The sequence below is a fragment of the Alosa sapidissima genome, chromosome 6, assembly GCF_018492685.1.
Source record: "Alosa sapidissima isolate fAloSap1 chromosome 6, fAloSap1.pri, whole genome shotgun sequence".
NCBI lineage: Eukaryota > Metazoa > Chordata > Actinopteri > Clupeiformes > Clupeidae > Alosa > Alosa sapidissima.
The window spans coordinates 12525695-12550694 of NC_055962.1; the positions used below are offsets into that span (position 1 = coordinate 12525695).

At 43.3% G+C, this 25000-nt stretch overlaps 2 protein-coding genes across 5 annotated transcripts in view; both read left to right on the top strand.

The window, feature by feature from the left end:
- The window catches only part of si:ch211-278j3.3 (E3 ubiquitin-protein ligase RNF19A), a 20358-nt gene extending 12938 nt beyond the window's left edge, over nucleotides 1–7420 (top strand). Inside the window, exons 7-9 of one of the 2 annotated variants that reach the window (XM_042095825.1) lie at nucleotides 2029–2160; nucleotides 4479–4779; nucleotides 5202–7420. In XM_042095825.1, the coding sequence (XP_041951759.1) occupies nucleotides 2029–2160; nucleotides 4479–4779; nucleotides 5202–5397 (629 nt within the window). In that variant the 3' untranslated portion in view covers nucleotides 5398–7420. The remainder of the gene's footprint in view (nucleotides 1–2028; nucleotides 2161–4478; nucleotides 4780–5201) is intronic. The other variant, XM_042095826.1, reaches the window with a different exon arrangement.
- A 753-nt stretch (nucleotides 7421–8173) lies between these two features.
- Nucleotides 8174–25000, top strand: part of si:dkey-71h2.2 (low density lipoprotein receptor adapter protein 1) — a 55892-nt gene continuing 39065 nt past the window's right edge. For all 3 annotated transcript variants that reach the window (XM_042096078.1, XM_042096077.1, XM_042096079.1), the window contains exon 1: nucleotides 8174–8449. In XM_042096078.1, the coding sequence (XP_041952012.1) occupies nucleotides 8365–8449 (85 nt within the window). In that variant the 5' untranslated portion in view covers nucleotides 8174–8364. The remainder of the gene's footprint in view (nucleotides 8450–25000) is intronic.

Below are 25000 nucleotides of genomic sequence, written 5' to 3' on the forward strand. Positions count from 1 at the left end.
TTCTCTTTTTACCTTGGTTGGCAATGTCTGTCTGCAAAACCAAACTACACTAAACATCCCTCTTTCTATATCTCTCATCCTCTTTGTGTTTCCACCCCTCCCCTCTATCTCTCTCTCTCTCTGTCTCTCCATCTTCCTGCATGGTTTTCCTCAAGCCTGTCAATCCAGTCTGCTTTGCTCTCTTTACCTCTTTCTCCCCCCTCTCTCTGTCTCTCTCTCTCTCCATCTGTCTCTCTCTCCCTCTCTCCCTCCCTCCGGCTGTGTTGGTTTGCTGTGATGCCACCTTGTGTCCTGTCAAGCAATCGCTCTCCTCTCTCTCAGACGCCTGTTTCCTAGTGAGCGTCTCAGCTGCAGAGCAGAGCAGCGCCCTTAAATAGCCTCTGTGTCAGTCTGTGCCATCCACACAGTGCTTTGTGTGTGAGGCATGTCTTGTGTGTCACTTGTGGCAGATTTGTCCCTTTAGACTGTTGTGTTTAGGTCAGGGGTGTCAAACTCATATCAGGCAGTGTTGGAATTGTTGTTGCAGACTTGCTGGAATAAGACCTCACGGGTGCTGTCATTGTCGTGGTCATTATCATTTCTCTACATGGGTATCAGAGTGTTGTTAGATGATATACTTCTTTACTATACCCACTTATGAGCAAACTAGTACAAATCATGTACTGCTGTCATATACCGCTGTTTTCCTACTTCCATGTCAGTTTTTTTTCCTTTTTCCTTCTTAAGGATGGTTTAATCAATCTATCATATCATAGAGATATTGCTTATTATACATTGTTGAAGACAACTGGATTTGAATATCTTTTTTTTTCTTTTTCTTTAATTTTCTCTTCCTACCCAAAACATGATCTGGCCCCCCGGCCTTATGTTTGACACCCCTGGTTTAGGTGCTTTGGGTTTTGCTACCTGACTAACCTCTGTCTAAGTATAAGTATATAAGTATAAGTATGTATATATACTCTTTTGATATATATACTGCATTTAACCCAATCCATGAATTAGTGAAACACATTCAGCACACAGTGAGGTGAAGCACACACTAATCCCGGCGCAGTGAGCTGCCTGCAACCACAGCGGCGCTCGGGGAGCAGTAAGGGGTTAGGTGCCTTGCTCAAGGGCACTTCAGCCGTGGCCCACTGGTCGGGGCTCGAACCGGCAACCCTCCAGTTACAAGTCCAGAGTGCTAACCAGTGGGCCACGGCTGCCCAATTGTCTATGAACAATGCACTAGGTGTCACTGACAGGTGTCCCACTCTTAAAGTTGCCACTTTGCTGGTCCACGCTTGTGCGTTTGTGATTGTTTATTATCCCCCTGTACATAGAGCACAATGTTCTATTCAACTCAAGTTCAATTAAAGTTTATTTATATAACACTATTGCTGCCACTGACAGATTTATTGCACATTTTAACAGCCCCTGTGCCAGTCTGTATTGTGATTCTGTCATCTCTTAAGAATCAATGCTGTTTGTGTCACTGATGATGTACATTACTACATAAACCAGGGGTGTCAAACATAAGGCCCGGGGGCCAGATCAGGTGCGCCAGCAGGTTTCATACAGCCCCCCAGATGTTTTGGGTAGGAAGAGAAAATTAGAAAGAAAGATATTCAACGTGTTTTAAGTAATATCTCTATGATATGATGGCTTGATTAAACCTAGTGTAGCACTACAAACCATCCTCAGGAAGGAAGAAGTGGAAACAAACATGGAAGTAGAGCATTACAAGAGAGAAAGAGCAGTATATGACAGCAGTGCATTATTTGTACTTGTTTGCCCATAAGTGATATCATCAAATAACACTCTGACACCCATGCAGAAAATGATAATGACCATGACAATGACCATGACAATGATGGCCCCTCATGGGGTCTCATTCCAACAAATCTGGCCTATTGCCTAATATGAGTTTGACACCCCTGGCATAAACTGTCTCTTGTTTGAGTGGTTGGCATTTACCTTTGTTTGCAGTGTGTGACTGATGTTATGTCCCTTCGGCTCATTCTGCGACCTTTGCCCTTTTGTGTCCAGGTGTGGGGGTTCCGCTGATGCTGACGTATGTCTACGGCGTGGTGCCGATGTCGCTCTGTCGAAACGGTTGGTGCAGACCGCAAAGCGAACGGCCCGAGGCGCATAAAATTCAGCTGGAGGACTTAGCCAACTGTAAGTCTTTCTGTACATTTCAAAACAGGAACAAAAATACAGTTCGATCAATACAGAAATAGTGGAATTTTAGAATAAAGATCACAAATTCATTCAAGTTAAATGAAAATAATTCAATTTCAGTGCTTCAGGTCAGATCTTCACAAAGCTTCTAAACATGCATGAAATTGTAAAAGGGACCAAATCAATAAAATAGCAATATTATGTGTCGGGGAAAAAAAAGCCAGCCTGTTATGAAGAATGGCTTGTTTTCCTCATGATGGTTGACCTCTGTATGCTATGCAATAATGGCAAACAAGCTGATTTAGTTGCTGGAGTGTTGATGGAGGGCCGACATAGCAGACGCTCACCAGGGGACCGTGGGCAGTGGGCAAGAGGGGGCATAAAGCTGGATCATGAAATTTAATTAGATTAAATTAGGGCCCTTAATCTGCTAGTAAGACAGGACTCATACATAGGATTAGTCGTCTCAAATGACCTCACATGTATGAAATAAACCTGAATGCCAAATGCCAGTGCTCTTTCTTCACCGTTTTGAGATCCTCTTCACACTGTTTTTAGTCCAGAATTGCAAATACTAAAACACATAGACTGAAACGCAAGTCGCTCACTCAACTCACTGAGGATGCTGTTGCTTGACTCCACAAGAGGTCATAATGTAATACCATGCAATTATCAGATTATTCTTGTAATTTAGAGTGTGGAACAAGTAAATTTGATTTTGGCAGAGAGTATATAGACACATTGTTCTCAGTGTGGCTGAGGTTGGAGGGAATTCACTGGAAAAAACATCAGCAGAAAGTTGAACAGAAAGCAGTTTGGCTACAGAAACATGAAATAACTGTGGCCACAAAACTGACAGCCAGAAGTCTCATGTACCAGAAATAAAATGAAGAAATAGTTTGAGAAGATTGCCTTAACAGAACTTCAGCAGAGTATTGAGTAAAGAAATCAAGCATGCATACATAAAACCAGAGGTGTAGTGGTAAAATAAGAGGTGGGTGAACTATGAATTCTGTAAGATCACAGTAAGGTGGAGGTACTGCCATGCGGTATCGGATTTTTAAAAAGCCATTCAGAACATGTTTGATGATGGTGGAGGTTATTGTCCAATGTTTAACAATACCAATGGTATTAAATGATTCCTAGAGTGTTGACGAGTGTACATATTGTGAATGTGGATAATACAGTGTGATTTTTTTAATGTTAAAAGTTGCACTTTTGAGAGGTGGATAAACTCTATTTCTGATATTTCAGAGGTGGATAAACTGTGTACTTGCATTTAGCCTCCACTACATCCCTGCATAAAACATATACTGTACTTTTTTACATAGAATAATGCATTTACACTCAATAGGTATTCTGAGATCACATAACTGAAGCGTTCCGTTTGTGCAGCGTATGCTGCAACAATTAGCTTCCACTATAATGAATAGAACTGGCTACACCAGATCTTATAGCAGCGTCTACAATCAGACCAGTCTTCTAAAACTATTTTAAGCCGTGTGAATGGAACACTTCAATTGCACACCCAGTATAGCTCGGCTGTCAGCCATTCAGGTTTTTATGACACACAACAGACCTTGAATAAACCTTTGCTAGTCTTCTTTCTTTCTTTCTGTTGATCTCAGGAACAGAGATAATCTGACCTGTACAGACCTAGGCCTGACCAAGGCCCAAGGCACTTGATTTGATATAATAACATTTATTTATTTTGGTGCATGCTGTAATCCCTCTATTAGATATCCACACCCATAATGCATTATGCATGGGCAGGGGAGACAGCAGGCCTTGTAGTTATAAACAAGTGTGACACCTTTGTTAAAACACAATACATCATCTAATTCCACAAAGTATGCACAGCATCAATTTCAATGGTGTCAGGACAGAGCACTGAACATCATAGAGAAGTACGAATGAATGAAAAGTGATGGCAAATGCTATTGCTCAGATCATTTGGTGAGGATGCACCCCATCATGGTCAGCTGTTCATCAGTTTCAATCAATTCATTGTCTTACTACTTACCTACTGTGAGACACATTTGACATGATAGATCAAGGTCATCTAGATTTGCATAGTGATGTGTGTGTGTGTGTATATGTGTGTGTGTGTGTGTGTGTGTGTGTGTGGATGTGGGAGGGTGTTACAGTAGAAATATCCCAGATTATAGCTATCTCTGGTGCGGAACTGGGCCTCACCCGGAACAGTACCGTGTCAGAGTCGGCCGCCATCTTGGATCAGACCATGACAATATTGTGTGGCATTTGCTTAGCTATCAGCGTGGCCCAATCTGATGAGGTTTCAACTTCTCTTGAAGATCTTCTATTTTCTCATGTAGTCAGTGACCACTGGACTGGTCAGCCCAACCCGGCACTCAGTGACGCCAGCTTACAGGAAGTCAGCGTCGCCGTGGAGAGTGTTGCCATGGAGGTCGCCGGCGTAGCCTTGCCTGGCACCAGCGCCGTTCTCACGCCATGCCCCGATTCCCCCAACGACTCCTTGCCGGGCGACTGTGTTGTGGCCGTGGAACGAGTGGAGGACGAGGAGGAGGATGAGGATGAGCAGTCGGAGCCGGAAGCAGAGTGTGCTTTCAGTAGCAGCCAGACGTTTGCCTTGAGGTAAAACACTCACTTACACTTTACACTCACTTACACTTTACACTCCCCCCTCTTTTTTTGCCTTTCTACGTTTACCTGGACAGGACAGTGAAGAGTGGCAGGAAGTGAGTGGGAGAGGCAGGGAAATTTCATTCTATTTCTACTTTACTATTATTTTAAAACATACCATACTACGACATTGTGTCCGACAGGGACATAAACTATTCTTAAAGGGTTCAAATAGCTACAGTGTTTCACCAGGATTGAGAAATGAATAGAATCAAATGGTTGCAGTTGTGTAAAGGTATGCATATGCACTTTGTCATTTTAACAAAATGTTTGTAATGTAGAAGAAGAAGAAGACAGTATTAGTGTGATGGCTGTGTGCCTGTGTGTGTGTCTTCCTCATCTCATCTCTTGGCCTTGTTGTCGTGTGACCACAGGGAGGGGACCAATATCGAGGTGCAGGTGGAGATCGAGGCACAGCCCCGCGGCGCTAGGCAATCCAGCCTCAGCAGCGTGCTCTCCAGCCGGAGCCTGTCCATCGAGTCCCTCCACCAATCCCAAGAGCCGCTGTGTGCCTCCCAACTGGCCGGGGAACGAGACGTCCCGCCCACATCCGAGACGGACAGCGTCTGATCACCGCTGTCCCTCCCTGGCTGACCACTCCCCTGTTTTCAACCATGCCCACTGCTTCTCCCAGCCACTTGACTCTTTCTGTGCCTGGAAGCGGAATGGGTGACAATAAGAGACACGAGAGAGAGAGAGAAAGAGAGAGAAAGAGAGAGAGAGTGAGAGAAATGACTTGAAGATATGGAACAGAAAAAAACGAGGCAGCTGTCAATGCCATAAGGAGGATTACAGAGAAAACAAGCGGAAAAAAAACAGACTCATATCTTAACGACAGAGAGCATGTTTGTCAGCTAGTTTGATGGGTGCTTCAGCCCTAAGTTTTCTGTCCTCTTCTTTTTTTAATTTTAAAATGTGATTTAATGAAAGATTTGCCTCTTCGGATGCGGTTCTATTTTTATTATTTATTTGTTTTTAACATTCCTTTTAGCTGTGTTCTAGGAGTTTGACGCCATACTGATTTATCCCTTGCACCATCAGACTAACTCCTCTCCTGAGACATTTCCAATAGTTTAGGAGCATGATTTCCTCTCCAAGGGCGTGTGTAGCCAAAATGTGACACAGTGCAGTAGCCGTACCCTTACCCTGGCCGAGGGGTGAGAGAAGCAGAAGTCTTCCTTGGCCACACACTACAGGCACTACAGGCTACCAAGACACAGGGTTTGTAATGGGGGTTTCCTATATGGTGTCTCTCATGGGGTGCGCTCTTCAATTATGCAAGACCTTCTTACGTAATGGCCTCCGGCCTCAGTGTCCCACTTCCCACTGCGACAGTGAAGACGTACTGGCCCCAGAATGGGCTTCTCCAGATTCAGTGTAGACCTCATTAAAAAAAAAGTCACTTTGTCTGCTGCAAAATGGAACTGTCTTCAGTGTGTGCCACTAGAGGAACCCGCTTACATGTTATCAGTTCTGATTAGCCTCTATTTACAGAATTGAAAAGGTTGTCTGAAGAACCAATTATTGAGGTTCTTTGCCGATCATCGTCATAAACATAATGACCTTGGTGGGTCTAAGCAGAACTTAATATGGTTCTTTTATTTGGGAATGAGCCAAAGAACCTTTTTTGTTCTCCTCCCGAAAAGTCTAGTTCCTAAGAACACCTAATGATTTAATGATTGAACTCTCACTGTAATGACATCATTTAGCACTGGCCCACTAAACTGCTGTGCCATGCTCCATTCGGCTCCCCCTCGGCTCACTTACAAGCTCAGCTGATGTGAGGGGAGAAGGGTGTCTGCGAATGCCGGCTGAGAAACATACCCTATAGTTGCCATTCTCAGGAGGAGAAAAGGTTTAACTAGTTCCTTAACATAAATAACAGCTCCGTCTAGAACCTTTTCCAACTAACCCCTTTTTTGCACTTCTGTTAGCGAAGGTTCTTCACTGACATTTTGCTGTAAAGTTATCTGCAAGGGTTCTCCATACAATTCAATGGTTTTCCATAAGAGCTGAAGGGCTTAAGAAGGTCCAAGACCCCTGGACCAGGGCTGTAGCAGGACGCATGCATTTTCACATTTACAAATAGTCAACCAATCGGAACATGTGTAAATGTATGACTAAATTGATGGATGATGGGGCCTGAACTTTTTTTGTTTCATCATTTCCTTTCACATGAAGACTGCAATTGTAATAAACCGGACTATCCTGCGGCACAGTTTGACATCTCCATGCTTACAATCAGCCGGCCTTGCTGTAGAGCAATAGTGACGTCACCAGCGAGGAGAGGGGATCAAACATGGCTGTACCCCGCCCCACCCCCCGATTCCTCTCAGATCTGGGCACCAAAGGTCCACGGGCCAGACACCAAAACTTCAGCATGCCAGCTGCTGCAGCTATCGTACCACTCTCAGCTATAGGAAGTCCACACATGGTAGAGGAGAAAACAGACTTTTAAAAAAAAAAAACAAGATCAGCAGGTTCCTAGGAGACATCTTTACTGGTCTACAAGGGTGGCACTGGAAGGGCAGGGGAGAGGGTAGACACAAGCTGATGCTTAAATAAAGATTCCACCATGGAAGATGAAACACTACGGTCTGTGTTGTTGTCTTATGTTAGCCTATGTTTTATTCTTTATTCTAGTACCATCTACAGGCTACATCACAGTATGTTTTATTATAAACAGAATGGCTGTCTATTTGTGCTATGGTTTGTGTCTTATTTTACCAAGTTATTACAAAACCCATGTTGGATTTAGACACGGGATTTTATGTAAGATTTTAGTGTAGTAATTGGTAAAGACCTACAGAGGGCACCAGAAGAGAGCAGAATAAATTGGCTTCCTTTCTTCCGGAAATTGAAAATTCACCAAGGATATCTGCGTATTTGTGATGGCTTCAGGGACCCTATAAAGAGATTCCACTTTTTTTGTTCTCTCTCATGGTCAAACTTTATTTGGCCATTCATCACTGATTAGGCTATCAACAGTGTTTTTTTTTTTCAGATCAGATTCAACAGATTGTCTCATCTATCAATAGATCTATCAAACAATCAGTCAAACTATCTATCTCTACCTATCTATCTTTCTGTCTTTCTTTCTTTGTATTTGCCCCACAAATGCACTTTATTAGCAAAAAAGCCGAGCCTAACATAAGCTTGCACAAGTCTAAAGACAGTTGAGCAAAGCCCTGGATCTAGACCACAATAATTAGGCATTCATATTTTCATAACAAAGGCATTTGATATAGGGAACTTATCCCCTCCTCCAATTCAAATTGCAATCACCGCACAGCGGATGTGGGTGTGGCGGTTGAATGCGCACACCTCCCTCCCGTAGCTCGCCCTAATAGACGCGAATGGGTTAAATCCCCGTGTGCGGCGCATCATTGTATTTGTACCATTCCGGGGACGGCAGAGAATTCAGCTCTATAGGTAGGTTGTAGTTCAGCGTATCACAGTAACGCCCAGCGCGTAGTACTCCACCGTTTTTCCGCTACACAGTGGGAGCCTGTACCTGACATCAGGACACCTTTCAGCATGGATGCACTAAAATCTGCCGGGAGAGCTATAATCAAGAGTCCGGGAGTCCCGCGACACACATGGGGCACTTCCAAACATGAAAGTAAGTGCTGCTGTTCTTACAGGGAATGTTAACGTCAGCACGACAGAATTGTTCTCTGACCACCCGGTTTAATTCATTGGACAAGAGGGCAGTTGTCTAGGTGCAGTATGCAATCTCAGGATGCTTTATCACCGCAAGTTGGTGAAAACGAAAGTATTGGAGAGTTCATCATGTAGCATGTATATTCTGCATCATTTGTAAGTTAAAGTAAGCTAATTGATAATTTGTTAATGGAGATGCCATTAATGTTATGTGCTGCACCTTTCATTTTCTCCACACATCCTGATTCTTTACGTGTCCTAATGCAGATCAGTTCTGGTTCACACCTCACGCCTCTCACTCACTGATGCCCGCTGAACTGGTTGCTCAGCGTGTGCTCATTCAGTTCTCACATCCTGTCACATCCAATTTATCTCACTTTACCTGCAATGTAGATTATTTGCCGTTACAAATAAACCGTTTTTTTGCTATTTATTTTGTTAGTTTTCTTCTTCAAACAAAGGGATAATACACCAGGGAGAGGGATGTAATACCCTATAGATATTTTACGAATTTGACATTACAGTAATCGTGTTGTTTTTAAGGTTTTTAAAGAACTACATTATTCATGTAGACAAACAGATTTTTCTCACATTTGGGGACAAAAGGAGAAGGAAGAGCATTAAACATTTATGCATGCACTTTTCAGGCAGTGTAATGACTGCTGTCCTGATGGGAGCTCTGCTGTCAGTGCTCGACGTCTTATTACAGTATGTTGTTTGTTTCGGTGACAGAAGAACAAAGACTATCATGTAGATTGTGTTCCTTACTCAGTCAAGCTAGGCATAGAATGCCACTGTGCAGAAAACTTTAATAGGACAAGTGTAGAACAGGCTTTTAAAGTGCACTCATTTTGTAATGTAGTATCTGCTGACTCAGAAAGACCTTCATCCAAACCCTCCTTTGTCTTGGCCTTCACCTTCACCTAAACATTAACTTTGTCACTCTGTGGTTCTCCATTGAATACATGGTGTGTGTGTGTGTGTGTGTGTGTGTGTGTGTGTGTGTGAGTGAATTTGTGGGAAAGTGGGGAAAAGACACAGGCCAAGTCTGTGTGTGTGTGCATGTGTGTGTGTGTCTGTGTGTATGTGTGTTTGTTTGTGTGTGTGCGTGCATGTGTGTGCGTGCCTGTGTGGATGTGTGTGTGTGCTTGTGTGTGTGTGTGTGTGTGTGTGTGCATGCACGTGTGTGCGTCGAACTTTGCGAGCGCCAGGGCAGGCGTAAAGTGTGTGAGCGTGAGCCAGCCGTAGACAGGGGTCACACAGCGAGAGGCCCTGAGTGCCATCATTAGTGACAGCGGGAGCGGTCCGGGGCGGCCGCGTGTAGCCCCCAGCCACGGGCGCTGTCACTCCGATGTGCGAGACGCACTCCTCTTCCCCGTTCCCTCTTTCCCTCTCTTCCCCCCTCCTGGGATAACACCCCTCACCGGCGGCCAGCCTCACACTCCGAAGTGCCACACACGGAAATGACGCTCCGCGGCAAACGCACCCCCCCCCCCCCCCCCCAACCCCCCCATTTTCACCCCTCCAACCCCGATGACACATACAGAGTGATGAAAAAAAAGATAAAGGGAGGGGGGGTAAGGAGAGGAAAACTGTCATAGAAAAGAAACAGCTGCCGTAGGTCGTCTGTGAAGTTAGCCGGATGAATTATTAAATTTAATCATGTGCGTTGGGGGGGGGGGGGGGGGGGGGGGCGGATATGGTTTCACAGGATTAATTTATGAACGAGTGCCTTTGCTCCTGCTGATATCACTGGTCTGAATGAGAAGTTAGAGCCCAGTCTTGCTATGGCTGGGAGGCTGGGAAGTGATGTTGTGAATGAAGCAGTGAGAGTGGGGACAGGGACAGGAGACGTGTGTGTGTGTGTGTTTGTGTGTGTGTGTGTGTGTGTGCTGAGCAGGAAGTGCTGTTGTAAATTAGTGAGAATTGGGACAGGAGATGTGTGTATGTGTGTGTGTGTGTGTGTGTGTGTGTGACATTTCATATTAGTATGATCACCTATTGTCTATTATTAAAAATAGTACAGTGCACAGCCTAAAATAACTATATGTTTGTAGTCCATGAGTATGGGGTGTTATACGTGATATGTACATTTTGGTTCTAAATATGGGATAGTTCGGAGTACGTTTTGAGTTTTTTGTATGAAGTTTTCTTTTTCGAGTGTCTATGATGTTTGGAGGAAACACTAAACTATTCATCACAAAAAGATGGAGGCAGAGAAGTGGTGTTTTTCTAGACGCTTGAAACCCACCAGGAAGGGGAGAAGATCCTTGTCATGTCTGAAGAAATGTCCGGTGAAGTAGCCTAATTAGTCTGTGTCTGGTGAAGGACAGATGGGTAGGCTATCTTGCCTGGCACTCAGAGTTGGCAGTTTTGACACCGACACATCAAACCAAATGTCTACACGTCAGTCATCCCTGATGCTGGGGGCAGTTGATATTCACCGACAGAACAGGAGAGAGACCAGGGATGTAGGGGATGGGCTTCGTGTGTGTGTGTGTGTGTGTATGTGTGTGTGCTACTTAGGGGTGGGCGATATCGTCTGCGATAATATCGTGATTGTTGTTTTAGCAATGTGCAAATTTACATTTATCGAGTATTTAAATTACTTATGGGGAAAAAACACTCAAAATCACACATTGAAACCCAATACATTCACTAAATACAGGAGGTGTATGCGAGAGAAGCCCCTGGTTGCAGCAGAGCAAATGTCACATGATCGGCTAGTGGGTCCACCTTGTCACACGCAGGCCTAATGTTTATTTTGTGTAGCGCGAGTCGCGACCAAGATGTACTTGGGATTTTGTGCAGAGCTCTGTTCATGTAGCATTGATGAGAGTCACATTTTTCCTACATGTTATTATATGGAGAGAAAACATTAGCCTTTTTTTTAATAGTCAGTTGTAAACAAAGAACTCTTCTCATGTAACCCTTTTGTAAATTGACTGAAGTTCGCTATAAATATCTACGTGTATTGATTATGCTAACCGTTAGCATCTCTATGGGATTTCTCATATACATTAGCCATAAGCTAACGCATTACATGTAGTTTCTATTCTGTAACTTGGAATGCTAGCCTACATGATTTCTGTTAAACAAAACATCGAAGGAAATAACTGAGATGTACTCTGTTGGTCTGCTTAGTATTACAGTGAATCCTAAGTAAAGGTTTTTGAAAGGAACTTCAGCTTCAGACTTTCTCTTAGGAAACTGTTAGGCCTATTCATCTTCTCTAATGTAGCTGGCTAGACCATGTCATTGCCACACACACAAGTGGGGGTAAAATTGGAAATGTGTTATAGAGTGACAATGCATTGATTGATTTGGTTAAAAAGTCACAAGTTAGGTTATTGGTTATTATTGTATTGATGTTATTCATAAATAATGAGCTGTAAATTAACTCAGACTTTAAACATTTTTTTTTAAAGGATATCAACTAATTATCGTTATCGCCAAAATCACAAAAAATATTGAGATATTATTTTTTGTCCATATCGCCCACCCCTAGTGCTACTGTGAGCCTTTGTCTCTCTCTGTGTGTGTGTGTGTGTGTGTGTGTGTGTGTGTGTATGTGTGTATCTGTGTGTGTCTGTGTGCTACTGTGAGCCTTTGTCTCTCTGTGTGTGTGTGTGTGTGTTTGTGTTTGTGTCTGTATATGTGTGTGTCTGTGTGTGAGCCTTTTTCTCTGTGCGTGCATGTGTGTGTTTGTGTGCCAGAGACGGAGAAATAGTGCAAGTGTTGCTGTTCAGCCTTCAGATACAGCTCTCTTGTCAGCCATCACTCCTCTGCATTGTCTGCTTGATAGAAACACTGAATAATTCATAACAGTTTTGACTTTCAAAAAATAAGGCTCTGACTAAGTTTGTTTTGCATTTTGAAACTAGGAAAAAGAAAGTGTCTATTTTAGCCTATTTTAGCATGAAAGAAAACAAGAAAGAAAAGTGCTACCCACTCCCAAAAGACGAAAAGTGAGTATGGTAGTGTTTCCGGCGGCAAAGGCCTGTCAATGTCACAGAAATGGCACGCAATGTGGTGGCCCAGATGTGGCGAGGATTGGTACTGTCTTCTCGAATCTCATCAACCCCTTTCAAAGGTCAAGCTGGTTGCCATGAGTGATGACAAAATCCATAAACCAGCCTTCTGCATCAACAATGTCACATTTTTGGCTGTGTTGCCTTAAGATGAGTTGTGGTTAAGTGTGATTTGTTGCATTGAATTGCACTGAATTGTGTTTTAATATTAAGCCATAACTCTGTCTCCCCAAATCTCAGAGAAGGTGTTAGTGTTGCTTTGCGTTGTGGTCAGATATGTTTAGTTGTGTTGTGATACCTTGTATTGCGTTGTGTTGCTTAATGGACCATATGCACAGATGACTCTTAACCCTTAAAGCAAAGATCCTTGATTACTAGCCATTTATTGGTAAAATTCCACAAGTCTCCCATTGACAGTGCAGCGAGGGCTTACTCTGGTTTGCATAAAGGGGGATTCTCCCCCCTCCCCCTTGCATTAGTCGAACACGGAAGTTGTCGAACGTTTGCGCCTCTCGCTCCGCTTTAACCCTCTCTGCTTAAAGGTGTGGGTTTTTGAACATTTTAACATAAGATTCCGTACCACAACAATTGAAGATTCTAAAATTCTATGTTGAATTCAGTGAATCCAGATAACGTTCATTTCCCAACATTCCCGTCACACCTTTAAGGTTTAAGCGAGCTCATTTATTTCCGGTGGAGCCAGGTGTGTTGTGGCTGCCGCTAATTGTTAATGAAATTAGTGTCTACCCGGACCCAGTTGGGCGTTGCACCTGAATCAACAAGTTACGATGTAGAAGGATTTATGCGCTTGTCAAAATTGTTATTATTGGGCAAACAAGATATTCAGTGTTGTAGTGAACATGTAAGGTACAGAATATAGCAGAAGATGCCGTTACAACAACGCTGGCACTTCACCGGCACTTCACCGGAAAAAAATGATCTGGCTTAAGAGCCTTCCTTGCATATGATCCATTGTTTGATTAGATCTGTTTTAGTTGTGTTGCATTCCATTTCGATGTGTTGTGTTGCATTGCATTTCAATGTGTTGTGTTGCATTGCACTGCTTTTAGTTATGTTGTATTGTGCTGTGTTATTCTATGGTGCTGCATTGCAGTGAGCTGTCTTCTGCTGTGTTTAATTGTCTTGCATTGTGTTCAATAATTACTGTGATCTTTTTAATCACCTTAACCGCCTTTATCGATTAGTACATTTACACTGCCTCCAAGAAACTCTGTGAAGCAATCAAACAGTAACGGCCTTGTAATGTCAGAGGCTGGTGGTGTATGAAGCCCTGCTGCTGTATTAGTACTGTGACACTATACTGTGACAGCGGCTATTGCCAAGTGCATTGACTTTGTTTTGTTATCATCTCCTCCTGTTTACAACCTTGGCACAGCAGTTTGTATACATACAGGGCCTGAATATCCCCAGCTGGGTATCTGCCAACCTTAAAGGTCACCAGCATAACAAATATCTCTCTCATATATATCCAAAAATCAATACGGCACCAATGAATCTGTCCCTAATTTACAATTGTGTCAGTCAGTCAAGGGGAATCGTCACCAAAGTGATGGATGAGGCGGCTTATCTGATTGCTATTCCATCACTTCAGGCCTGCTAGACCAATAACCGCCCAGTGAGTGATGCAGACTATTGCCATTGAAACACATTAGTGTGCATGCCTGTTCATTCAGTGTACAGCATTCATAACTGTACACTGTATGGCTGTGCCTTTCTGTAGAAGCTACCAAGGGAAAATACCTGCATCCATTCAGCAGATGCTCCTGCTGCTCAGCAGTTTGAATGACACGTGAAGGAGAAATAATTTTTCAGTGATGGGGCTGAACTCAGGGTCACACTTTCAATTACCAGGAGTGCCTCACACATGTGTGCACCCACAACACAAACACACACACACACACACACACACACACACACACACACACACACACCTCAAGCACCTACACACACACACACGCACACACTCCCCATGCCAGGCATTGTCTGATGACCTTGGTAGGTTACCTGAGGTAGTCGAGATTGATGCAAGGTTAATCAAAGCGACCAAATGTGTTTGAGTGAACAGCGGAAGCAAAACACATAGACTACTGAATGAGAGAAGTAAAGATTAAATGAATGCATGAACAGCAATGACCTACAGACACAGTGGCTGCTCTCTGACTCACTTTTTTTCTGTCTCTCTTTCTCTCTCTCTCTCTCTCTCTCCCTCCCTCTGCCCCTCTGTACATTCATGTACACAGTGAGCGTGTACAGGGCTTGGGCATGGAGAAGGACAAAGGGAATCGTTGTCCCTCCCTTCCCTACTGTCCCTCCCATCGCTGCTGGTCCAGGATTACTGTCCCTTCCCCGGTCACTGCCCTGTGCCCTGCACACGGTGATTAGTGTGATTCACATCAGCTACAGTCATGGCTGGGTGACAGGCCATCCTCTCTCTCTCTCTCTCTCTCTCTCTCTCTCCCTCTCCCTCTCCATCCTGTCTCCATCTCTCCTTATCTCTCTCCTCTCTCTCTCTCTTGCTCTCTCTCTTTCCCTTTCTCTCTCCTCTCTGGTAGGGATGGGTGATACAAAACTATAGCCTAAGTCATAAAACTGTATCACAATATTTCATGATCATTTTTACAGTAATGATATAAATGACCATTCATCACTATCTTCATGGCTCACAAATGCAAATAATTTACGGTAGTCATGGAATTATTCATGCTATACATAATTGATATGTTTAAGCGAACTCAAGTAAGTAAAACTTAATCCTGACCATCATCAGCAATTACCTCTCCTCTCTACCTCCTCTTCCAGCACACCCACAGTTTAAGCTCCTGTTATGCCTGTTTTGGTCTTGTCACCTCCTGTTATGCCTGTTTTCATCCTATACTGTATGAGAGCGGTCACATTGCGGGGCATACGTATGTAAACATGTCATCAACTATACCATTAATATAGCAAAATGACAAATTCTTATCATGGGGGAGGGACGATATGTAAATATGTTTGTAGTATGCATTTCTGGGTTGGAAAATGTGGATAAATGCATATCCTGAAACAAAGATTATAATGGTGGAAAATAAGAAATGTACTAGTCTCTAAGAATGCCGTCATTTTCCATGAAATTTGCAATACGATATCAGAGACGGTTGATAACTATAGAATCTTTGACGATATGGCACATCTCTACTCTCGTGTTCCATCGTCTGTTCCCTTGCTGTCTTGATTTCTGTCAGGGTTTGTGCTGTGGGGAATGGGGGACCATACTGTATGGATGATGCAGCTGTAGAAAGTGCTGAATGTTGTCACAAGAGATGACTAGCATGAACAACCACATGCCCATAGTGAGCACAGGGAGGCACAGGTGCAGCCAGGTGTAGGAATTATGCTTTTAGTTTGGGAGATGTGAAGTCTTGCTGAAGCAATAAAATAATTGAGTTTTCCTAGATAATAATGAGTACAACATGATTATATTTTAGAGGATGTAATATGATATTTGTAATAAAGCAAATGAAGTAACTTATCACAATAAATGATTAGCATAACCCAGCAAATAAGAGAATCTTTGTATTATGTTATCCTGTCAGATGACAAGTTGGAGGGCTCAAGGACGAAGTTAATGTGGGTTGATTTCTTTCATCACCATGCTGTGTTTGCGTTCTTCAGGAAAACCAGGTTTATCAACTATCGCCATAACTTAGAATGATCATTAGTCTGAGAAGTTGGAGGCTTACCTATGTTTTGGTAGCTGTAGGGTAGAAATTAGAGTGCAGAATGGGTTGTGTATAGGGAGCAGAATTCTGTGGCTTGTCTTTGAACACATGATGCTTGAGGGCTGGAGAAAACTTTGTTTGAAGTTATTGATTTGATTCAGTTTTCTAGGGCTCATATTTCTTAACTCGATTGTCTCCGAGCCATACAGCAAATCATCAGCCCCTGAACAAGGTTATGTCGTCTGACGTCCGCCAGAGACCTGTCACATTTGATCGGACGCTCCAGCCCTCTCTCTGGAGAATAAATACCAAGCTCTCTCTCTCTCTCTCGCTCTCTCTTTCTCTCTCTCTATCTTTCTCTCTCTCCTCTCTCTCTCCTCTCTCTCTCTTTATCTCTCTCTCTCTCTCTCTCTCTCTCTCTCTCTCTCTCTCTCTCTCTCTCTCTCTCTCTCTCTCTCTCTCTCTCCCAACAGTCCTTTTTTCTGTTCTGTGTTTTTCTAGGCTGTCTTTGGGAATTGCGTGTACCTGCATTGTCATTGCTGTCTCTGGCTGAGTTTGATAAAGCATGTGAACAAAAGTTATTCCTCTGGATCTGGGGGGAATATCACAGCATCACAAGACTTATTTGTCAGCTACAACAGAGTTTATTACTCTCTCTTTCTCTCTCTCTGTCTATTTCTCTCATTCTCTCATCTCTTGTTGTTTGTTATCTCTCTCTCTCTCTCTCTCTCTCTCTCTCTCTCTACCTCCCTCTCAGCATATTCTTGGATTTTGTTTCCTGTCATACTATCTCCACCGAGCCAAGGATGTTTTCAGAGCGAAAGCGTTTGAAACCTGTAAATATCCACGCACCCTGTGGCACACCTAATCAGGGCTCAGAGAAAACCCTGAGAAAGCCTGCTTTTTTTTTTTTTTTTTTCGGGCGGGGAACGTCTCTACCTCCCTGCCGCAATCGTCGTCCTCCTCCTCCTCCTCCACCTCCTCCTCCTTCTCCTCCTCCACCTGCTCCTCCACCACCCCTCCCTACGAGCCTCCTTCAGAATCCTGCCAGAGAAGGAGAGGCTCCCCGCCGATTCTCCTCCTGCAGGTGATGAATAATAGAGCACAATGGGATTTCTTCATAAGAGGAGGCGATGACAGCGGGATGCTTATCTCCCCAGCAGACACAACAGAGGAGAATATAAGGAGGAGAGGCAGGCAGACAGACAGAGAGGGGGGAGTGAGGGAGGGAGAGATAGATGAAGTAAAAGACAGACACAGGGATGGAAAGAGAGAGAGAGCATTAAAGGCAACAGGGGAGAGAAAGAGGGAGACAGAGAGAAAAATGTTGGAAGAGTGAGAAAGAAATACACAGACAGAGAGACAGGAACCGTGGCAAAGAATGAAAGATAGAAGATAGTTAGACGTAGAAAGGGAGAAAAAAGAGAGTGAAACACGTTGCTCTGTCTTCTCCACTGCTGGGGTGGTGTCCTGATAAAAGACTAGACTGTGGGACAGGTGTGCCCATCCAGTGGGAACAACCACAACTCTACGCATCACAGGTCAGCAGTAGCACCCTGCTCATCTTCACTAGAAGAGTGTAAAGAGTGAGTGTAAAATAGTGTAAAATAGTGAGAGTAAAAGAGTGTAAAAGAGTGAGTGTGAAAGAGTGAGTGTAAAAGAGTGTAAAAGCCTGCGCACATGGCAGTGCACTCCACTTTCGACATGCGATTACATTAGATTCCATTGTTGTCAATATTTGCCATTGCCACTGTGTCGATTACAATTCAGCTCTATTTTTGTCAGTAAAATCAATTGTTTATCGAATGCTTGTCATCTAAAAATGTCGTCACTAGTGTGTGTGTGTGTGTGTGTGTGTGTGTGTGGGCAAGTGACAGACCGTGTCGGTGCACTCATGCTGGCGCCTATATGCGGAGCACTTAAGAGAGACACTCTGCTCGTCTGTACTCTACACAGTGTTGGGTCAGAGAAGTCCAGAGAGATGGACGATGACTAAGATGGAAAAGCGGCGAAAAGAGAAAGTGAGACAGAGAAAGGTCTTAAAGAAATATAAAGAGAGAGGAGGATATAGTCAGAGAGAGAAAGAGAGAGGGAGAGAAATGGAGGAAGATATAGAGAATGTATGAAGAGACAGCGCAAAAGAAGGATGATAGATGCAGGGAGACATAGAAAGGGAGAGTAACAGAAGTCGTTCTGCTGAAGCTTCCAGTTGTGGTAGTGGTGTGAAGACCGTGTGAGCGGTGAGTGACCGTCACACCCGTCCCGTGGGAACAGCTACAGCTCCACGTGTCATAGCACATGTCCAGCAGCAGCAGCAGCTCTGGACTCATCCTCAGTACCCGCTGTGCCAGTATCGAGAAACAAGGCTCTCAGCAGCCCTCTCAGTGATTGACTGCCTTATAGCAGACTAGTGTAGTGGGCATGGGAAACAGCATGGGCTCTATAAAAGCATCTGCCCATGATTACAGAGCTTATGCAGTTTTAACAGTGTGATAAAGCAAGGTAAATATGCTTGCGTATATGTATATGTATACATATATACATTTCTGGATTGGAAAATTCATTGTAGCTTGAAACAAAGATTATGACGATGGAAAATAAGACATTTACTAGTTCCTAAGAATGGCATCATTGAGGATGGCAAGTTAGGAAAGCTGTTCATTTTTAACTACACCTTAATTACACCTTTTTTTATTGTGTAGTAGGCTACACATCATCAGAAGCATTGTGCTTTCACCATTGTAGCGTCCACCCAGATTGGAGAACCAGAGCATATTTAAATGCATTTGGAAACAGCATAGCAGTCATATTGTAGCACATATCTATTGAAGAGTGCTACAATATTGAGAAACTAAAAATACACCACATTACACTTGTCCATGTCCCATTATTGATTCTTTGTTGGACAGTATTGATCTCTTGCAAATCTACTACTAGTGTATGGGTTTATTTACTGAAAATGCCCTTGAACTTCACTGGTCGGCACAGACAGCAAGCATTGTTTCAGGATCCCAAGAGGATCCAACAGTGAGCTTTGCTTTTTCTCTCTCTCGAACACATTGAGCCAGATCACACAGACCATTTCAGAGTGGGTGTTTGGCTAAGGTGATGAAATGAGAAGACATTTGATGTACTGATGGAAGAACTCACCGAGACTCAATGATTTAGCTCTCCATCTCCTCTCTATTTCTCTCCGTCTCAGTCTCTCTTTCTGTCTCTCTCTTGCTCTCTCTCTCTCTCGCTCTCTCTCTCTCTTTTATTACTTTCTGCCTGTCTCTTAATATCATACTCCTTGACTATGTTAATATGCATAGGGAGTCTCCAAGTCAGCTGTAATATCATGCAAGTTGGCTAAATCTTTGGAAGAAATTGAATTATGCAATGCAGGGTAAGAGAGACACATTTTGATATGGATGCCTGCACTGACACAGAGAGAGAGAGAGGTGGAGGAGAGAGAGCTGTGATTTCCTCAGACCTTCATTTTGCTGGCAGCTGTCACATACACATAGATGCATACATTCAGACACATTCACACACACTCTCTTTCACAGAAGCGCACACACACACATGCATAATCAGTCGTGAACACACAGCAAACATACACATGCAAAATCAGTCTCTCTTTTACACACACATACACATAAGGATGTGGAAATGAGGGTGTATTCCCTCGTGGTTGAACCTCGTATCTTGATACACATTTCCCCTTAGGTCTGCTGGCCGTGTTTTGTTTTTCTTTCTCTGTCCGTTATGGGATGTATGGATGTATATATATGGAAAAAAAACTGTTATGTCAGACAGCTTATGAGGCAGAAAACTAAAATGAAAAAAAAAAAAAATCTGCAGGTCATGAAGAAGTGTTTATTGCTTTTGTGAGATGGCAAAAACAAATGTGTGGGCTTTTAATATTTCAATACGTAAACTAATCAATTATGTAAAGCATGAATAATTCATGACTAGCGTAAATGATTAAAGACTGTCAGTCCATGCCATGTCATACCCACCATATCTGCTCCTAAAAATAAAATGGAAATAGGTGCTTTAGCAAACAGCACAAACCCATTACGAAAACAGAAAAATGTTTCTCAGCCAGATAACTTTTCTTTCAGGCCTGAACAGTCAGAAGTGTTTTATTTATTTATTTATTTTCTCCCCCATGGTCTTGATTTGTAGCACAGAGCTGCTGTTTTAAATGACTGTGAAGTGCTGCTGATTAGGCCTCATTAACGAGCCCTGCTGATACCCTAGTGTGCAAATTAACCATTCTCTTACACCAGCACAGGGGCCACAAGGTGCCCTGTACAGAGTCTCTGAGAGAGAGAGGTGAGGGGGGGGGGGGGGGGGGGGGGTAGTGCTATGGGACGAGAGAGAGAGGTGAGGAGGGGTGGGATAGTGCTATGGGAAGAGAGACAGTATAAGTGAGAGAGATTATATAGAGATCTCTATAGAAAGAGAGAGAAGTAGAGATAGTGTTCTATACAATGAAAAAGTATAAGATAGAGAGAGAGAGAGAGAAAGGGAGGCAGGGTGCAGAGGGAGGGAAACATTGCAGGTGGTAAAAGAAAAAAAGGAAGAAGATGAAAGGACAGAGAGAGAAAGATGTAAAGAGAGGTAGAAGGTGAAGGACAGTGAATGAAAGAACGCAGACAATGTGCCATCTTTGAGATGAGACTTGCACTCTTTGTAAGTCGTCCCACAGGCAAGCCAGAGTCAGCAAGACTGAATACAGTATGTATCTGTATTCATGAGCCGCTCTCCCAGGGCTTGGGCTAATACACTGTGACGGTCAATAACAAATACCTGTTAAAATGTTTACACTGGAGAGTCGTCCTGCCCATTCTAAATCATTTCCCCATCATGGTGGGTTTCCATTTATATAGTCAAACTGCTTTTCCAGTCGGGAGTCTATAATGCTGAATCAGCATCGCTAGGCATTTCCATTTGATTCAAACACACGCACTAGCATTTTGTTAAAGTATGTTTTATTTCATTGTGTTTTTTTTTTGTTAGTTTTGACATTTCCTTGACAATTGCATTTTATTTCCGGCTGTCTGGGAGGTCTGCACCAGTGTGTGATATTAACCTTTGACCTGGAACCATTTCCTCTCTTTTAGAAAGGAGATGTTTTGTTGGTGGGGTGGGGGGGGGGGGGGGGGCTGTTCTGGAAACAGCCAACTGCCTTTCCCTCATCCATCTCTCCACTCCACCAGCCAGAGACAGGACTTAAAAGTGATGGAGGCAGGGGCATTAACATCGGAGCCCCCCAAGGGAGCGCTCACTCTGATGTAAAGCCCAGCTGAGCCCTGGCTCCGATTGGGAGGAGGCTGGTCGTGTTCAGACAGACTGTGACACACACACACACACACACACACACACACACCACACACACACCACACACACACACACACACACACACACCACACACACACACACACACACACCACACACCACACACCACACACCACACACACACACACCCTCAGCCCAATACTGATGCAGCAATATGATGACCATAAGGACTGTTACTGGTGGTCCAGAAACCCCTCTAATACAAAGTGGAAAAACATTCACAATCTATTTGCATGATACATGCTCTTCCCCAGCGTGATGTTAAAGTAGTAGTCATAGTAGGTAGACAGCTGCGCTGCTCTTCAAAGGTGATGTTCTATTTCTCCATGCAGAAGCAGCCCTGGCTTCGTAGCGGTTCTCGTCGATGTGCCCAGAGGGCTCTAGAGCCGCTGCTAATTCTCCTGTGGCTCTGATAAGGAGTGGAAAGACCTGGTTTCGATCGGCTGCTTGGACTCATTTCCCTAATCTGCCTCCCAATTCAATTTATTTTGGTGCTGCGCTGTCTGACAAAATGGGTGATTAACTGAGAATATCCGTTGCCTCACCGCCCGACTAGCCGACCGCCACGAGTCTGTTTGCTTGGCGGGTCCTGGATGTTGTTGGATGTGTTGACTTGACTATTGACTTGATTTTTCCCCCCAGAATTTACCAACCGTGTCCTGCATGACTTGCATGATGACCCACACTGGTGTCAGGGAAAAGCAGCTGAGCTTTAGGGGTATATATTTGTTTTCTGCTGTAAACAAATGTAGTGAAGGTAAAACAAAAGAAAAAGAAGCATCCGAATGCATTTTACCCAATCAAAGTTGCATTTGATTTTCCTCTGTGGAATGATTCAATAACTGGATTGTTTTGCTCAGTCCTCTTGGTGCTAATACAGCTTCTTTTCAAGTGAATAGAGTCAATTTCAGAGTCAAGGTAAATTAAGCGTAAACACATTTGCCATTTTTACAGTCTCTCTCTCTCTCTCTCTCTCTCTCTCTCTCTCTCTGAGTTTCATTCCCTTATGTTTAAACATTAACATTATCCACAGTAAGGAGCAGAAATAATCCCTTTAGAGCATTTCCTTGGCTCCTTATCTTCTCATGACGCCCTTTGTGTGAAGAGCAGACCTTGAGTGGATGAGATAGATGACCATAGCCATGACCTCTGCGCTAGTCTTCTCCATCACCTTGTTCCCTTATCTTCTCCCACACCTACAGTACAGACCTTATTCTGCTGAATAGGGGGGGGGGGGAGAGACCCATTTTCCTCTGTGCTACTGACTATCTCCAATCAGTGTGACTTTTGAGTCGATTGCAAATGGACACAAAGGTCAGGAGGTTCGCCGAGGAAGAGAAATAGGAAACGAGGGGATGGTTGACTCAGTGCAGGGATTTACCAGCAGCTCTTGTGATCACTTACACCTTACGCTTGGTTTTCTAGACATTAAGCCGACATGTATTATTCTTTTTCTGAGAGGGGATTGCGATGAAACTCTCAGATTCGAGCCACTGGTCAGCGCTGAAGCTGTGTGGTCAGCACCACATCAGGGGGGGATGGTATATATTTTCGGAAATCCCTGAGGTAATAGTGTGTTATGTGTTGAAGGGAAATGCTTTTCAGTTGCAGCAGGTTTTTTGTTAACCTTGGAGTAGCTGTCAGTTATTTATATTCCGGTGGATAATATGATGCTTGCAGTTGAGTTGTGCAGTGTTGTTGACATTTCCATCATAACTAAACATTGTTCAGTTGGTTTTCAAGTGAAAACAAAATTGGCTCTTTTCTTCACACAAACCCAATCATGAATTTTCGAAGCTATGTGGCTGTGTGGTATCCCGCAGGGTAAAAAGCCAAGATAAGAGAAAAAACATTCTCAAAATAAATGATTAACTTCGATACGCATTTCTCCCTTTTTGGAGGGAGAAATGTGTATCGATGGTGCAGATATAGAGCACAAAGCAGGTCCAAAGTCTGAGTCTGTTTTGTGCCCCAACTTAAGAAGCGCCAGAAGACGGACACAGTAGTCAGAAAAATGAGTGTGTGAAAGCCACACATAAGATAAAACAAGTTCCATTACAGAGATAAAAGACAGATTGGAAATCCAGCTGCGTTTGTTTGGCTGTTAAAATACAGAGGATGTGTTTTGGATTTTAAGTGCATGTGGAAAAATGTAATATGTAAAGTAAGACTGAAATACTTTTTGGACTTGAAGAAAAAACTTTTGGACTATTTGGAATCTGGTGTGTGTTACGCCCCCTTAAAAGTTTATTACTGTGAGGACAGGGTGTTGTTGCCTTTGCTCTCTGAAGTTAAGATTGGAAGTGAAAAGTCATTTACACACTCGATTTAGACCCTCGCCTCCATCACAGCTTTGATTTGCGGTCTGGCAGTGCAGTGGTCAGAGGTGTCATCATCTTTCCCTTTAGTGCTTAGTTTCCTTTCATGAACAAAGCCTTGTTGATCCTCACTCATAAACAGAGAAGTGGATAATATTCAGTAGTAGAGAGTTTGCTCTTAGCAGTTTAAACACAGAGGGGGAAGGGAAGACAGAAGGCGTTGGGAGAGTCCCTATGATCTCCTTTGTGGAGCTGTTATAAATATCGTATCTGCGCTGGTGTGATAGTCACACTGAGCGTTATCTCTTTTAAATATATAGGGTTATAAAAATGCTTTTATACCTTCTCAGTTTCTGGTGGCATTACGGCTCCAAATAAGAACTGAAGCAGAATATTTTGTTTACTGTTAACCAAGGAACTGCAGCATGATTCCACTCCAGTCAGATTGTTAAGTCAAACTTTTTACACTGGTCAGCTTTTGTGTTAGCTACTGAAGTACACAAACACATACTACTGTATATGTGGTCAGCTTTTGTGTTGGCTACAGAAGTACACAAACACATACTATATGTGGTCAGCTTTTGTGTTAGCTACTAAAGTACACAAACACATACTATATGTGGTCAGCTTTTGCGTTAGCTACTGAAGTACACAAACACATACTATATGTAGTCAGCTTTTTATGTCATCATAAAAACTCACACTGTCCATGTGTCATATCCTATTTTTGAGTTTTAGCAGAGGATATTGTGACAAAGCAGCTTTCTGGAGGCTGGAAAAATAAGCTTGTCGTCGGTACAAATGTGGCAAGGGCAGATATCTCGCTGGCAGGACGAAAGACACCTTGAGCAGAACCATATTGAAAGGAGGAGCGTGTCTGCTCGAGGCAGGTTTTGGCATTTAGGGTTGAAATTAAAAGGCTCATGGAGCAAGATAATGAGCATGATTTGAACAAGTAATGAATTACGCCTGCATCAAATATTGATGTTCAGGGGGTTCAACAGTATTTTTGAACGAATTGTTGCAGGGGAAACAGATACCAGAGCTCATTAACTCTGATATTTTTTTCTGTCTTTTTCTCTTCTTTTTTTGT